Source organism: Carassius gibelio, chromosome B16 (genome assembly GCF_023724105.1).
Source record: "Carassius gibelio isolate Cgi1373 ecotype wild population from Czech Republic chromosome B16, carGib1.2-hapl.c, whole genome shotgun sequence".
NCBI lineage: Eukaryota > Metazoa > Chordata > Actinopteri > Cypriniformes > Cyprinidae > Carassius > Carassius gibelio.
This window is the reverse complement of record NC_068411.1, coordinates 14743939-14761352: the sequence shown is the minus strand read 5'-3', so window position 1 is coordinate 14761352 and position 17414 is coordinate 14743939. Positions and strand designations below refer to the sequence as shown.

Below are 17414 nucleotides of genomic sequence, written 5' to 3'. Positions count from 1 at the left end.
AGTTTTCAATGGGAGCTGGCTACAGCTGTGTTACTGAATCAAAGGACTGACTGACGCAGCCTGTGTATTTTCCCTCTCAGAATAAAATTATTTCACACGGATTTTTGTCTTATTGATGTGTGGATATGGTCCAACCTCACTCAAGTGTAGAATTAGGAGTAATTTAGGAGTAGAAGGGTTGAAGATGAACAAAGCATATAGGGTTTTATATAGGACTATTTGTAGATTGTGTTTAGTTTATTGCCATGGATGAAACACAATGAAACACGTTTTGGAATCCCGTCTGTCAACATTTCAAGCAGAGCTTATCGAATCAACCTGTTCGAAAGCTCTGTTTGTATTTTGTTTTTGTATCTCCATGTAAATGGCTTTCACTATCAGTATTAGAAGTGCAAAGGCCAGGATGATAAAGCTAAAGACCTTTTTTAAGTTCAAAGTTGACCCTGTAAAGCAAAACTTGAAAAAAAGAATAGTAAGGGGAAAAAAGGAAGAAAGAAAAAAAACCTCTTATATCACTGATTAATCTTATTGTCTTATAATTTTATATATATAAGGATATATATATATATATATCGACCTTAAAAATTAATGTGTCAAACACGAAGCAGTCTTTATAGAGTTAAAATTAATTATAGACTAAAGGCTACAATTGACAGTCTTTCTCCTTTGGTGGCCAAGATTTCCTGCCTGGGAAGAGAATTCAAGGATGCTGCAGCTGAGCCATGAATCACATCACATCACTTCCTCTTTCTTAGCACAGCTTATGTCACACTAAAATACACTATCTCTGGGGTTACTAATACAATGATGAATGCCTGGAAGTATTGCCGGTGTGCGAGATCACACATACTGCCCAGCATTACTGAGTGGTTTACTGGATTAGAGAATCCTTTTACATGAATGAACACAAAATCAATCTTTTACTTTTACAATGCTAAAATAATAAAATAAACATGGATTTGTTTTTGATCTCCTGGAAATTCCCTAGAATACCCGTACACTTAATGCTGTCACATCTTCCTGGTTAAATAAATATTACATAAAAAATAGAACAAATATAATGCTATTTTGAATGCTGAATGCTTAATAAAACTGATGCAGTCATCACGTTTTCAGACCATTTCAAGTTTTATTTTGACGTGACAAACTAGTGGTATCTAAGCGGGTAAATTGTTTATTTACTTTATAATTAATCAATAATGCCATTATTTTCTTCATTCAAGCCTAGAGCTTGCACGAAAACAAGAGGCGAGGCGGGATTTATCGCACGAACCAATCACATTCAACCAGAACCTCCTCTCACGCGACTCTCCCACAGAACAGTCATGGCGTGCTAAGGGTCTCTGCTGAAAGTCTATGGGCTGAAGGGAGGCAAGCCTCCACTGTAACTTTACCTGCGGGTGTCGCTGTTTGACAGTGTTACTCATAAAAACGGAGTGACTTTTATACCTTTAATGCCATATTTAGTAATATTTGCGATTTATGTTAGTAATATCGACATTACTAATTTTGTCATCCAATTTCCAAAAACATTGCCTCCCTTGCCCCCTCGGAGGGAACGCCCATGAAGTAAACAGTGTAGGCTACTTACATTTGAGGTGGAATAAAAGCAATACAGTAGATCTCATTAACACCAGAAAACATAAATATATGTTTAACACGTCAGACCATCATACCACAAGCTTTCGAAGTTTGTTCTTTCTATCTTAAGTAACCATTTTGATGAAAATGTTGCCACCCAGTGGTGTATGCTTAAAATCTTTAGGTCCTTAATTTAATTCAATAAAGTGAGTTAAAATTATATATATATATATATATATATATATATATATATATATATATATATATATATATAATTTTTCTTCTTTTCATGGTATGTTAACAAAAAAGAACTGGAATCGGTTTTAATTTATTGACTAAGTTATTTCCATTTGAAAAAAATCAAGATAATTAAATTTTTACTAAAACTAATATAGGCTAGACATAAAATGTAAACAAAACTATAAATTAATATAAAACATGGTTACCTGTTAAAAAAAACGCAACAGCGACTTTTAATTTGAAAAGCGTTAGCACGTCTCTTCCGTCTAGTCTAGTGTTGCTGTCTGTTGTGTGTCGGAGGATGTCTGATAACGCAGAGTCTCCTACAGAAACTCAAAAAGATGATCCTTCGATTCAGCATGCTGCCACTGAACAAACTGGAGCGTCGGATGAGAAGAAAAAGAGTATGGTTTTGGTGTTATATTCACGACCAGAGAAACGGTTATACATTAATTTCTAAACGCTGCTGCTGTGTTTATTTGGCGTAGTTTATTAGCGAGCTACTTCCGTGATTTCGCGAAGATTGACTGCTGTGTCAGCCAATGAAGTTGCCGTTTGTTTACAGGCAGCCAATGTCTGGCCAAGCAGGCACGTGCTTTTTTAGCTACTTTGACAGGGATAGCAGGAGTTGTCGTTTTTTATGGTTTTAAAGAAAGTTAATGCTAAACGTTAATTCACTTTATGGCCTAAACCTTTCTTATAGTGGGACCTTTATTTTAAGTGATATTTTATCAGATATTCAACAATAGGTAATAAGACATTACCGAGTAATATTTCACATTTAATTGCGTTGGTATGAACCCCTTCGTGGAACTCAGGGCGACATTGAACCATATTAATTAATGTAACGTTAGTGCTTTTATTGCAAAGCCTTTATCATTTCTGTTGATGTACAGAGTCATATTCCTGTACATTTTTAGCAGACCCTTGTGAAAAGTTTACTTAATTGTTCTGAATGTGGATTTGTAGTGTACTTTTAAACATACAGATACTATGATATTAATAAAAATAAATGATTCAAACCTTTTTGAGTTTCTTTTCTTCTGCTGAACACAAAAGAAGATATTTTAGATAATGTGGGTGTCCGAACAGTAGCCAGTGACTTGTATAGTATGGAAGAAAGAAACTCATACAGGTTTGGAACAAGAATGAGTAAATAACAACATAATTTTTACATTTGGATGAACTATCCCTTTAATAAATATGTCCCACACATTGTATAGTTATGTTGTATATGATGATATTCTCATTTTATATTTCAGTTGATGTGCTGTTGAAAGCAGTAGGTGATGCACCTATCATGAAGACCAAAAAATGGTCCGTGGAAAGAGGGAGGACAGTACAGTCACTTGCTCAGTTTATCTCACGCTTTCTCAAACTGGAGGCTAGTGAACAACTGGTATGTGATTCAACCCCACCACACACACACACACACACACACACACACATATATACTGTATAGGGTTAAAAGATTTGAAATCCGTTTTGGTGTCTGCATCAAAAAAAAGTGATTTTATGTACATGGAAAAAATATTAAATGCAAGTAAAGTTTATATTTGTGTAAAATAACTTTAGTCATTCATTGCAACACATATTGATTTAAAAATGAAACAACATACTTAATCTGACCTGTACTTATTAAAATATATAAAGAAAAGTTAATCATTCTACATTTCATTATATAATTTGAATTGCTGACAAATGAGTGGTAAGATGTAGTGGTTTGAAGGATAGTGGCAAAGATAGCTAAAGATTTAAAACTACAATTAGATTTTAAGAGATGCCCTTTCATTAAAAGGGAGTTTTTTTCATGTCATCCAATGATTCTTGATCTGAATATGCCTAACAAGATTCTAATGAAGATTCCTATGAATTATGGTAAAAATGGTATGTATGTAATAGTAATATATGATCAAATTTAACAGGACACATTCTAATAATGTATGGGGGGGGGGATCACCTTTTTGTCTTTTGACCCATACATTTTAAATAATTGTTTCATAAAATATAATATTTTCATTTTTCAATAATTATAACATAAATGTAATATATTCATAAATATATATAATGTATGTCATGTTTTCATAAATATGAGGATGAATCCAATCAATGTCAAATCACTCATGAAATCAAACAGAAATGTATTTTCTTATTATTTTCTTCCTATCTTTCTGCTCCTCCACCAGTTCATATATGTCAATCAGTCATTTGCTCCATCACCAGACCAAGAAGTGGGTGTGCTTTTCGAGGTATGATTTTTTTTTTTTTGTCGCACATCTGGCTTAGAAAGAAAATAGTATGTAGACTGAAATTATTTTAGATTGCAATTTTCACAATAGTGCAGCCACTGCTGACAAATGCTGAACAGCAAGTATTCTTCTTAAAATGTTTAAAGACCTGCATATTTTCGGACTATTTAAGTAAAATCAAAGCTCCACAATAATAATAATAATAATAATAATACAATATGTCTGCACAAGTTTTAACTTATAATTGAATAGGTATGCCATAATAATGCAATTTTAGTTTCCTTAATTTCTATGAAGAGAAATGTTTTGCTGATAGACTTGGTAAACCTTGTTGTTTTGCTCTGTTTTACAGTGTTTTGGGAGTGATGGGAAACTAGTTCTCCATTACTGCAAGTCACAGGCCTGGGGATGATTGTGCGGCTTCTTTTTCTCCGTTTCTCCCTTTCATTTATACACCTGCACACATACAGCATCAAAAACGTCACTCGCACATCATGACTGTTTTTAAAACGTACTGATTTTCCATGTGTTATTTTTTGTAAATAATAAAATGTAAATAACATAGTAAAACAATGCAATGTCTCATGGGACTTTTTAAGTTGGAAATCATAAGAACGCTAAATACTTTTAGCAACAAATTCTGATGCATGTTTTTCATGTTTAAGCTCATGTTGAAGTGATTTAAAAGGACAAGGGAAATATGTGATTCTCAGTAGTGATTACTTTTTACAGGAGGGGTGGGTAATGTCCCAGGACAGAACAGGTCACATGTAAGGGGTGGTAGAGATGTACAGGGGTGTGAAGAATTGGTGGGACAGAGGGATGTTTAAAAAGGCACGGAGGAGCAATGTTAAAAAAGACAGGCTTGAAAAATGGAGACGGCGCTAACAGATGGACTGAAGACGGATTATGGATGCTCTTGGTAGAGTGTGACACCAATTTCCAAGGAAAGGCAGGAAAAGGAGGAGATTTGGGCAGGATTGTACCAAAAAAAGGGGAAAAGCAGAAATAATCGCAAAAGGATAAGGAGGGAAACTGCATGCTGAACCAAAGAGACGAGGACCTTCTGTGTTTAACAGCTGCACAGAAGGTGGAATAAAATACAAATTAATGGATCGAAATAGGGAGTTATTATTACGATGGACATGATGTAAGAAGATTAATGTGCACAGGTAAAAATCTGCTTTTATAATGCAGAATAATTGTTGATTTTCTTGGAAAACCACTCAATTTAATTCTGAATTCTGCGTGATGTAATGCATAAAAGGTATTGCTTTGAGATCATGATGCAGTTTAAAGGAAAACCATTTGGTTGTACTCTTAAATAAATATTTGATCAAACATTTGCGACACTAACAAACACATTCAGATGATTTTAAATTTAGGCTCTGCATTCCTGTAATAAACTGTAAAAAGTGGAAATGTTCAGTTGGTGCCTTAAAAAGGTATTTCCAGTTGATCTAACCCTTGAAATTGAATCTGGTTAATGTAACCCACAGTAATGTATTTTAAAATCAAATGTTTATAAACTCCATATATTATGTAAAAAATAAATCTATAGGTATCCTTAAAAGAGTAAAAAAAGAAACATGCACACCTACAAAGCCTGAACAGATTAAAACCGATTATTAGAGGATTACAAGTAAAGTTAGACTTAATGCAAGAGCTTAACTAATAATTTCATCGCGTAACTTCAAATGTAATCCTTTCGAATTCCCTCTTTTTCCCTTTTCTCATTTTTAATCCCATTCAGAGCTGCACTGAAAATAAATAATAGTTTCACATCATTTATTGAGCATTACGTAAACATGTTTTATCTCTGGATTATACAGTTTTGCTCATAAATTTACATACCCCTTGCAGAATATGCAAGATATTAATAATTTTAATAAAATAAGGGATCATAAAAATTGCATGTATATTTTTGTATTTTAGTACTATCCCAAATAAGCAATTTAACATAAGAAATGTTTGTCCTGGGTTGAGAAAAATTCTATTCTTTGGTTTTTCTGCATAACTGAACTCATTCCAACAGCGACTGTGTGATTTTTTAGATGTAAACCTTTTTGGATATATAAATGTGGTAATCTTTTTTTAATTGGATGATTGGGGCTGAACATATTTTGTTTTCAGGGAAACATACAAATCTTAAGTAGTTTTTAAAGGGCAATACCAAATATGCACTGAAATACTGAATATAGTGCTAAAAATAAGATCTTTAAACAAAACAAGAAACAATTGCATCTCCCCAGCTCTTGATGCATTGTATTTCCCTCTAGAGCATCTGTGATTGTTTTCACCTTTTGTAGTTGTAAGGTTTTGTTCATGATTTTGAGATCCATCTTTTTACAATGGGAACAGTTAAAAATATATAGATTGTAAAAAGATGGATCTCAAAATTGTACAGTCATTGTTGGAAATGGTTATAATATGCAGAAGATGCTAGAATAATATGCAAAAAATGTGCAGGGCCTGAAGGATTTTTCTGATGTTCTGCAGGCAGTTGAACTGCTTCAGACAAACAAGGGACTCATTAACAACTTTCTCATGACATAACAAACAATCATTGATGATCCAGGTAACAGCACGCATTATTAAGATATAATAATCCCTCTTTTTTTCTTTTGTTAAAATTCTTAAAATCTTGAATATTCAGCAAGGGCATGTGTACTTGTGAGTGGAGCTGAATATGATTGATATTAGAAGAAGCAATGGTAATAATCATAAGGCTCCTTTAATCAGATTGAAATTAAAGGAAGTTTGGGCAATTTATTAACCTCTGATTTGCCTATAGTTTGCAAAGCTACATAACAAATCACAAATAGGGCCTATAAAGTAGGCTACTCAGATCATATCTATAATAAAGCAGTTTAATGTGATTAAGTAATGATTTCTGTTACAGCATAAGTGACTTCAATTAAAAATATATAAAACAAAAAAAATCTAAAAAACATAAAAATTAAATAATAATTCATGTAATGATATACAAGTGCCAGAAAGCATTAACACAAAAAGTCCAGTGCTGGGCTGTACCTGTAATATGTCTTTTTAAAACTCTCCAAGGACATTTTGATTTTCTTTGTGTGTTTGGATAAAAGACATCTGTCCAGAACCGAGTGTAACATATAAGCCTGTGACATATGTTGTTCTTTCCTCTCTTACTAAGGTTCTTCCCTGATCTGACCCTCTCCTTTAATAAATCCACATCTTCATTTATCCCACCATCTGTCTGTCACAGGGCTCTCCTACTAATTTCTGCTTTATATAATCTTCTCAAATTCATTCTCATCCCAAAAGAATTCTTGTTCTTGTTGACTGATCCTTGTTTGCCCTTTATAAACCAACTCTGCCTTCACTTTGGGTAGCATGCTGGAGCACATGTCCAGGCGTTCTCGCTCCCTGCTCTCTCTTTTCCTAACCTCCCTTGCCCTCGCGTTATCTGTGCTGGCTTTCTGTACATCTTACTGGTGTGAAGGGACGCACAAGGTGGTCAAACCTCTCTGCTTGTCACCTGTCAAGATGAAGAACTGTGGCCAGAACAACAGTGAACCTTACGCTACAGGTGTGATAAATCACATTCATGCTGATATTCAGACCAACATCACAATTTAAGTATGGCATTAAAGGGATAGTTCACCCAATAATTACAATTCTGAAAAGGTACTCACCCTTGTTGCCATCCATGATGTAGATGCGTTTGGTTCTTTATTAGAACAGATTTGGAGAAATTAAGCATTGGATTACTTGCTCCCCAATGGATCCTCTGATGTGAATGGGTGCCGTCAGAATGAGAGTCCAAACAGCTGATAAAAACATCACAAGTAATCCACACAACTCAGCAAAAAGCTGTGATTGTAATAAACACATGTATCTTTCTTTTTTAAATATTACTCCAGTGATAAAAACATGAGAGAAATGTGCACAAGATCAAGCACTGATTATAAGTAAAAGTCCTAGAAAAAAACAGTTTAAAGTTAAAACGTCTTGTTTCTTACATGCATATTTTTACTTCATCATACATTAATTGATGGACTGGGTTTGTGTGGATTACTTGTGGATTATTGTAATGTTTTCATCAGCTGTTTGGGCTCTCATTCTGACGGCACCCATTCACTGCACAGAATCTATTGGTGAGCAAGTGATGTAGGGGCTAAATTTCTCCAAATCTGTTCCAATGAAGAAACAAACTCACCTACATCTTGGATGGCCTAAGGCTGAGTGTGTTTTGAACAAATCTTAATTTTTTGGTTTAGTATCTTATATTTTATAATGCTTTCTAAAGGAAAGGACAGTTAACAACTGCACATCTCTAAACAGCAATGGTGTTGTTTAATGTCCAATCCATGTTTTGACCATATTGGATCGTTTATAAAGATGGTTGCCATCTACTGGTGTAATAAAGGAGCCTGCGAAAAGATTCAAAGAAAAATCCCCACTACTAATGCTACCAATGATGCAAACACTGACTGTAACATCCACTCATTCAGGTTACTGTCAGGGGTCATTGGTTGCCCTCTTTTCTCCTCAGAAAGCCCCACCCCAGATCCACGGAACCCACTACCAACATTATCACCAAAGCGAAGGGAGGAACTAGCCAAGATTCGACAAAGACAATTGGCCAATGCAGTGCACTACATTTGGGAGACCGGAGAAGACAAGTATACCTTCAGATATTTCCACACAGGATTTTGGGAGTCCTGTGAAAAACATGCTGATGGTAGGAAAACCGCTCATCAAAAGACAACAAAGTTATAGTTCACCCAAAAATGAAAAGTGTCATCCTGAGGTATCTACTCACCTCATGTTGTTTCTGACCTATCATGTTCTTTTTATCCATGGACCAAGGAGATGTTAGGCTGGATTTTCATGCTGTTCTTTCTCATTTCTCATATCTGCTAAATGCATACATTTCATATAATGAAACTGAAAGTTGTCCAGTTTCCTGCAAAGTTTAACTTTAACCTTCAAACTCACCTGCCCGTATCTTTCTAGTAACCCCGAAGACTTTGATTAGTCTTTTCCCTTCACAAATTTATCAGTTATTTATTTAGCAGTCTTCAGAGGAGTTGGTATATAGAGCACAATAGTATGAATCACATTTATGGTGCTTTTGTCATTTTAACTGACACTCCCTACTCACTGTTCACTGTTAATTCATGGAAAAGAGCGGCATAAACGTTCTGTCAAATTTCTCCTTTTGTATTTCATGGAAGAAAGAAAGTCAGAAGAGTTTGAACCATGATGGTAAATAGCATATTTCATATGTGAGAAAACTGTTCCTGTCATTTTCATTAAATTACAGTCTTTACAACCATTTCGGCTCCAATTTTAGAAAATGTATGTAATTAAAAATAAATAAATAAAAAGCATTACTTGTAACACAGATGGGGCACCACACATGGCACACAGGAAAAATAAAATGGTAGTCTAAATCGTGTGCACAATGAACTATTTCGTTCTAATTAGTAAATATGTAAATTGTGCACACAATTATTATTATTATTTATTTTTTTGCATGTCAAAAAGCATTGTACATATTCATATCTTAAGTAATTGTAAAAATAAAGAGGTAATTAAAAAAAATCATCAAAATTACACATCTATTTAAGATGAATTATATACCATTGATTTATCAAAAACATGAGTGTGTCAGACTTTGTATTTCATTGGTATTCTCTGCTACATTACAGGAGAACGGTGCCGCCGGTTCTTGGATCTTACTCCTGGAGAGACTCATGGTAAGATTGCAGTGTGTTTGTGTGAGTGTGTGTGCATGAAATGATCTCTGCAGAATGATATAACCAATATATGTAGGTGTAACTGTGCCTGCAAGGCTTTCTGTAACCTATCTGTACAGTATGTGTTCATATAAGTGCATGTGCTTCTCTCTGCCTGCTGCAGGTGTTCTGTGGCTGTCAATGATTGCTGAGTTCATGTACATCAGTTTGTTGGGCATGGGCTTTCTGCTCTTGTGGGTGGAAGTGTTGTGTGCTCGTAAAGAAATGCATGCACTCAAAATCAACGCTTTCGCAGCCATATGTACAGTGCTCTCAGGTAATACAGTGGTCCTTGGTTCCCTCTTGTGGTCAATTTTAGTATTGTATTATTGTTAATGTATATTATTTTGATTTCCCCCTACTTTTTTTCTTTCAGGACTGTTAGGGATGGTGGCTCATATGATGTACACCACTGTATTTCAGCTAACTGTGATCGTGGGTCCCAAAGACTGGAGACCTCAGACATGGGACTATGGCTGGTCATTTGCGTGAGTCCACCTGCAAAATATTTTCACCCAGTTTATGTATAGTGAAGTTTGGCTTGATTGTGACTTGATTGCAGTGAACAACTTAATAGATGTTTACAAATTTTCCTCTTTCTTTTGCATGGTCCTCTAACTCACTTCTCGACTCCAAGGCTTGCATGGGTGTCTTTCAGCTGCTGCATGGGGGCTGCAGTTATGACCCTTAATTCTTACACAAAAACAGTCATTGAGCTACGTCACCGCCAGAGGCTTCGATTAGAGGAGGCCCGTGCTACAAGCCACGCTCCGTCCTACAATGAGGTGGTCCCAGGTGGAGGGCTGTACTCCGTCAGTGGACTACTGCAGTGCCCAAATGGGGTGATAGACTCTATGTGGGCATCCAATGGGAGCATGGGACTGGTGCAAGAGAGGGATGTGCCCACCCTGGTACTGGTTGGAGGATGTGGACAAGATTCGTGTGAGGACTGTGAGAGAGAGATGGATGAGATGAAGGAGGCCATGAATGGAATAGATTCTCCTTGTTAATTGTGGATGGTGTGAGTTGAGGAGCTAGTTCACTCAAATGTGTTATTATTTAGTCCCCATCATGTCATTTCAAACCTATATGGCCTTCTTTTGTCTGTGGAACACAGAAGAAAATAACTTGAAAAATGGTAGCAATCAAACAGATTTAAAAAAAAATTTTCGATATACCACTGATGCCCAGTTGATGGAGTTTTTTTTTTAAAGGGTGATGAACTGCCTTTTTATTATTTTGTACTGTTCTCTGAGGTCCCCTTATAATGCAATCAAGATTTTCACATTAACAAACATCGTAATTTAGAAGTGATAGGCTATTTTCTGTCCTGTTTTAACCCTGCTCATCAGAAAGCTCTGTTTGAATCGCTCTGGCGGATTGTAGACTCTATGATTGGCAAACAGTTGTGTATGTCTGACAGCCTGCGTCCTTCACAGATATACACTGCAGTGATTTTGGTTTAAAATGCATAAATGCTCTATCACACGATCTGTTAAACAGACAAAACAATAGTGACCACATAATGAAAACACACACTTGTGTGTTGTGACATTACTGTCGGATCCAGCACAGCCGGTGTTGTGCCGAATTCTGCACCCCTGCCAGATTATGCACCCCCTTGTTGAAGTCGCTACCTGATTGCCTAATCCTAACCCCTCCCCTAATCCTAACCCCTCCCTCACAGCTACTCCTAAACCAACAAATCCAATGTGGTGCATAATCTGGCCGGCACTACACCGGTGTTGTGCCCAATTTTGACCCCCTGCCAAATTATTACCCCCTTAGTATTGGTAGGTTTAGCGATTTGAACGAGGGGGGTAATAATTTGGCAGGGGGTCCAAATTGGGCACAACAGCGGCACAGAATCGTCTTTTAGTCTCAATATTTCCAAAAATCCCCAGTCGAATTGTGCCTTGTTTCTAAACAAATCTGCGGTAAAATGAAGTGAACAAAGGACCAAGTTCTTCCTGACATGTTCTAGAACTGCTTTACGAAGTAAATTAATCCAATATTTCCTAACACTGCGATCAGAAGAAAGGAAATGCAGATACAGTTTTTTTTTTTAACTTGCACATCATATAGTTTTCTTCAAAGTATCTTTATCATTTGATTTCTGCGTAGATCTATGTGTTGACCTCTCTCATAACATGCAGGAATCGATGGGCGGGGCTAAACGGTCTTCTTCTGCAAGAGGTGGAGTTTAGTCACACTATTACATCATAGAGTGGCACATCCCACAAACTGTCATTTTTGGCAGACTGGCTTCAATATAAGCTGATTTTAGACTAACTATAAAGTTCTGAGTTCTGAAAGTTGGATGTTTTTTATAGTACAATGACTGTAATTGTCTTTAATACACTATTGTTTCTTTTATTTGGTTTTAGAATTGACACCCAAGCCATGACAAATAATACAAAATAAATAAATACATAACAAATAAATAAAATGATGTAAATGTTAATGTAAAAATTCTAAAGCATTGCTTGAAATATCTACTAAGTGTTGAATTGTTGCAGCCATCAAATGGTGGATTATTTGAGTTATGTTTTTTTCACACTTCTGAGAGCAGAACTATATGATAATGTAAGTATTTTGCACGTTTTTAACATACACCATTTAACCACTGTATACTTCCTTATTCGCAGTGCCCCTTGTATTTGCATCAGTTGTCTTAAATTGAAGTTAATTATGACAAATATTTAATATGGCAAAACAGAGAAAAAGATGATGTATTAAAGAAATCCAAAATGAGAAATGGAGAGGGGGAGGCTGCACTAGGAAGTTGGAGATTTTAAAGTCTTTTTTGCAATGTTGGAAAGGTGATTATGTCAGTAATCCTAACTTGGACTAAGACAGTGAGGGAATTGACAGTTAGTACAGTGTCATTAAGAGCTTTTTCTCCAACAAAATACTGCAAACCTTCTCATATACAGACTCACATTTACCTGTTTGCCAAAGTATATATCTGGTCAAACTTTGCCATGCATTGACAACACACAAAGATAATTCAGGATTACAAGTGAATATTGTAATGGCATTTTAAACCTCTGCTAGCAGACTAGTTTTTGTTCATGCCCATTCCAGCAGATCACTTGAACTCTTCACCTCACCTAATCATTTACACACAAATTCACACATACAGACACAGAACAGAGAGAATCTTATAGTAGCTCTTACAGTTTCAGGTTTATTCCACTGCAGTTGACATCAAAAAACATATTTGCATACTGTAAATGGCAAAGGTTGATGTATTAACATGCTTGACGATAAGTCTGGACGAAATTATGTTTTGTTATTTTTCCACACAGTCTAGTGGCTTTATTGGCTTCATTGATATATCTGTATTTTAGTTCATTTTATAAGAAAAACATGAATGAGCCTGTTCTCACTTTAATTCATAAAGAAAAATAATATTTGCTTTCAGTATCATCATTTCATCTGCCAGAAACTCTTCTTCAGTCTTCATACAGAATTTCACACATTTCAACATTTGTTCCCAGACGTGACAGTTTCCTATTACTTCAGTCTAGCATCATTCTGTCTATCAGGACTCACTCAAAACATATTGAGGTTAATGGGCTTTGAAATATTTACAGAATGACTCATGCTGCACTAATACAAGAAACAGGACAGACATGCCCAGATTAAAAGTTAAAAACAAACAACATGGGGAAAAAAGAAATCGGGGTGGGGGGGAAACACTTGACCATAGGAAATTATATGACAGGAAAAATACAGTAATTGTTCTGGTTTTATTATTATTTGTGGGGCTCGTATTGAATAAGGTGGATCGCACCTTCATTGTCAAGAATGCCTTGAATAAACTCCCCCTCGGCCAATCGCTCTGAAAAGAACAAGAAAAAGAAGAAAACACTGTCACTAGACAAACTTCAGTCATTTAACAGCAGCATTTTGACATTACTTTACTAAGGCACCATTTTACTGTGTAATAAATGTAGGAAATGGAAACAAATGTTCAAATAGTACTCTTGAATCTTTTATCATGTGTCCATGGATGACAGATATTAGAAAATATATGAATTATATGTACAGTAAAGGGTTATATGGAAACTTTGTCAAAACGCATTAACATAAAAACACAACATTACCATTATCTTTTTTATCGAAGAACGACCACAGTTTGTCGGCTCTCTTCTCGGGAGTGTTCTCGTCTGCTGGAAGATTTTCCTGCTCTTCTTTAGGGATCAGTTTAAAGATCGCCTGAGGATCGACAAGATGGAAGAAAAGGAGGTGAGGAGGGAAGAAAGAAATAACAGACTAATTCTAACAAAAATGTTCAATAATTTCTAAAACATTGCTCTCTATCTTGAAAGCATTTCATAATGATAAATTAAATTTAATTAATGATGTTGTAATATAATAAAATATTCTACTTAAATGTAATATATCATATATTATAATATAGTTTTATAATATTAAATTAAATTATTAAATTATTTTCCTGTATTATGGGGACCAAATGTCCCTGCAAGAATAGTAATACCAGCCATTTTTAAAGTTTTTGGTCCCCAAGAGAAAAACAGCTTATAAATCAGTGATCTTTTTTGAAAATCTAAAATAGCAGAACGTTTTATGTGAGGGGTAGGGTTAGAGTAATATAAAAAACCATTATGTCTACGGAATGTCCCCATAAAACATGAAAACCAGTGTGTGTCTGTGTGATTATTTTATGCTAATAATAAAGTCTAGCCACCATTTCCAATTCCTACAGCATTTCCCCCAAAAAACACCAAAATTAAACATCTCAATACAGGCAAACTAATTCCTGTATTTACCCAAACATGATTAATTTCAGACAAAATGTAGTTGACAGTGGAAATCCCTGTGACAGACACATCCATTAGTTTACTGAAGTGTCAAGTGAATGACCATCTGCTCTTCTGATGATGCTTGTCTGGAGGTCATCATCATAGATTAGGACCACTAATGCCAAGGGTCATCTACATAGGCTTTAATTTTTCCTGACCACTGCTGACCTGGATCCAAGGAGATGTTTATCTCAGACACATAAGAATAATACAGATTAGAGGCAGTGCCTCAGCACAGCTCAGTCTTTAATGCTCTTTTGCATTCAGTCACTGGCACGATGACAGTGACATTTATACTTATAAACCACCAAACTAGTGATCACAAAGCCTGAGTATGAGGTCAAATGCTCATCTGACTTCATGGTGTGTGTTAGGATAAGATCTGATACATCAATAAATGCTTATTGTAAACAATGCACTGAAAACACAACTGTATTCCTTGATTCTATACTGTTTTGCTCCTAATGTATGAATTTTTTCCTGTTTAATAAAAAAATAAATGCAAACATAGAAGAAACTTTTTTTCTTGTGTTTGTCTTGCTGGATATATACTGTGTAATTTAAGCCGCATGTTCCCACTGTTTACTGTGACTTCTGCTACCGACTTATCCAGCATCTTTCTAAAAAAAGCGTCTTACATCGTAATCGTCCCACACACCTGTCTCTGTGCTAATGGCTGTCTGCATTTGAAAAAGCCTCTGTCTACGTTTATTGTTCAAGCTAATCCATTTATCGGATGAATTATTCTGGGATTCGACCGACTGCATTAGCCATGCTCCGAGGCAACGGCCTGTTAAGTCAAAGCTCATAAGACATTTGGCTTCTTTCTTTTTACTGAAGCCTTGTGTTTGTTCAGTGTTGCTGACTGAACTAATATATTATTGCTCTTTGTTGATTTTGATTGCTTCTATTGTCCTCATTTGAAAGTGACTTTGGATAAAAGTGTCTGCTAAATGACTAAATGTAAATGTAAATGTACTTGGGAGTAAATTGGCCCACTTTTTAGTTTATAAAGTATACTTTTATGAATACTTTTAACATTTCCCAGACCCTTTGTTTTCTTTCACACACCTAGTCCTACATTTAACAGTAGACTCATAATAAACTAAAACACTAATGTAAACTAATATGCTTTTAATCACTGTAGTTAACTTTAAGTGAACTAGTGTACAACAACAAAGAACATAAAACAACAAAGTACATAAAAAGTAGACTGAAAGTAAACTTACCTAATGTATTTTAAGTTTAAAAAGAAATATACTAATTATATGTAGCACAATTGATTTTTGTTTTCTTTTTTTTAATAGTTTTGTTTTAAAAACATTTCATTTGTAACAGCTTTAAACAAGACAACACGACAACACTTGGATGCATTTAGGACAGAGTCAACTAATTAAGGCAGTTTTTAACCAGAGATGATGAACTGTGATTTCAGGACACTGAACATCTGATCGGGGCAAGCTGTCACATTTTAGTCTGAGAATTTTATCACGTGTCTTAAATTAAAGTTTTATTTATTTATTTTTGTTATTTGTCATTTGTTTTACTTACATTTCATTGTTATTGGCTGTTCAATCAATGACAGGTTATAGTGTAACTGCATATCCTTCATATAGGGGCATGTGGCCCTTTTTTAGTCTTTTTTTTTTCTGCAGAAACTGTCAAATGAATAATTATGAAAATGTTCACCAACATTTACCTACCTGACAGATTTCAGCCACTTCTGACTTGGTGATGTAGCCGTTCTTGTCGACATCGAAAAGTGAAAAGGCCCACTCCAGCTTTCGCTCCGTCTTTCCCGTTGATGTCATGTGTAGAGCAATAATGTATTCCTTGAAATCCAGCGTCCCATCATCATTCGTGTCAAAGGAGCGGAAGACGTGGTGGGCGTATGCTGCGGCATCACTGTCTGGGAAAAAGCGCTCGTAGATCTTTTTAAACTCATCTGGTGTGATACGGCCAGACGGACACTGCTTCTGGAAGTTCTCGTACCACTGTGACAGTTCGTTCTCTGAGAATTTGGTGCTGAGTTTGAGATCCTCCAGGATCTCCTTGGACATGGCGCTGCTTTTGGCATTCCCCATTTTTGGCTGCTGATGGAGAGCACAGGCAGGGGTTCAGGAAGCGTTGTTTGTCCTTTCTGACCAGAGATACACTAAATTATGTAGCTGCTCTTGCTGAGATGTTCGTAGGGAATCTCTCTTTTCTTGGGTGCTGTAATTAATGTCACATTAAACCTTGGTGCTCCTTGTGAAAAATTATGGATTGGATGGATTGATAGATGTCACACCCAAGTGTTAACAGAGGAAGAACAGCGTCTGTTGTAATGAAGCTCTCAAATGTACAGGAAGAATGAGTGCTGATCGATGACGTTGGCTGTTGATTGGTGGGTTAGTGAGTGAGGGTGGGTGGGGCAGGTGAATTTAGGATGTTACCTCTGAATGCAGGTTTAATGTTAAAGAGGGATTTGACATGGCTGAGCCTCTGAGCCCCAAAACAACAGCTTGGGACTGTCCCCTTCCATAAATGATTACAGTAATAATGATTACTAGGCAAATGCCCAGTTGTCACTATATCTTAAGCTTGTTGATCATATGTTATGTTTAATGAACTGAAACATTTAGTTTGGGTGACGTATCAAGAATTTTTTGAGTTTTGCTAGCTTAAATATGTTATAATTACAACATTACTGTATCTAGCTAAGTAACGTTTATTTAATATTTTTGGTTTTGTTG

At 35.7% G+C, this 17414-nt stretch overlaps 3 protein-coding genes across 3 annotated transcripts; 2 read left to right on the top strand and 1 right to left on the bottom strand.

Annotated features, from left to right (window-relative positions):
• The first annotated feature begins 2054 nt into the window (after positions 1–2054).
• On the top strand, positions 2055–4643 carry atg12 (ATG12 autophagy related 12 homolog (S. cerevisiae)). Its single transcript, XM_052578402.1, has 4 exons — positions 2055–2225; positions 3084–3220; positions 4008–4070; positions 4423–4643. The coding sequence occupies exons 1-4, from the start codon at positions 2123–2125 to the stop codon at positions 4480–4482; spliced, it is 363 nt and encodes a 120-aa protein (XP_052434362.1). The 5' UTR covers positions 2055–2122; the 3' UTR covers positions 4483–4643.
• A 2096-nt stretch (positions 4644–6739) lies between these two features.
• On the top strand, positions 6740–12271 carry si:ch211-149k23.9 (germ cell-specific gene 1-like protein). Its single transcript, XM_052578390.1, has 6 exons — positions 6740–7632; positions 8599–8787; positions 9761–9808; positions 9972–10124; positions 10224–10335; positions 10485–12271. The coding sequence occupies exons 1-6, from the start codon at positions 7437–7439 to the stop codon at positions 10855–10857; spliced, it is 1071 nt and encodes a 356-aa protein (XP_052434350.1). The 5' UTR covers positions 6740–7436; the 3' UTR covers positions 10858–12271.
• Positions 12272–13017: 746 nt separating this feature from the next.
• On the bottom strand, positions 13018–17052 carry rcvrn2 (recoverin 2). Its single transcript, XM_052578400.1, has 3 exons — positions 16383–17052; positions 13960–14071; positions 13018–13694 (listed from the first exon to the last, which is right to left on the bottom strand). The coding sequence occupies exons 1-3, from the start codon at positions 16761–16763 to the stop codon at positions 13609–13611; spliced, it is 579 nt and encodes a 192-aa protein (XP_052434360.1). The 5' UTR covers positions 16764–17052; the 3' UTR covers positions 13018–13608.
• Between the last annotated feature and the right edge of the window lie 362 nt (positions 17053–17414).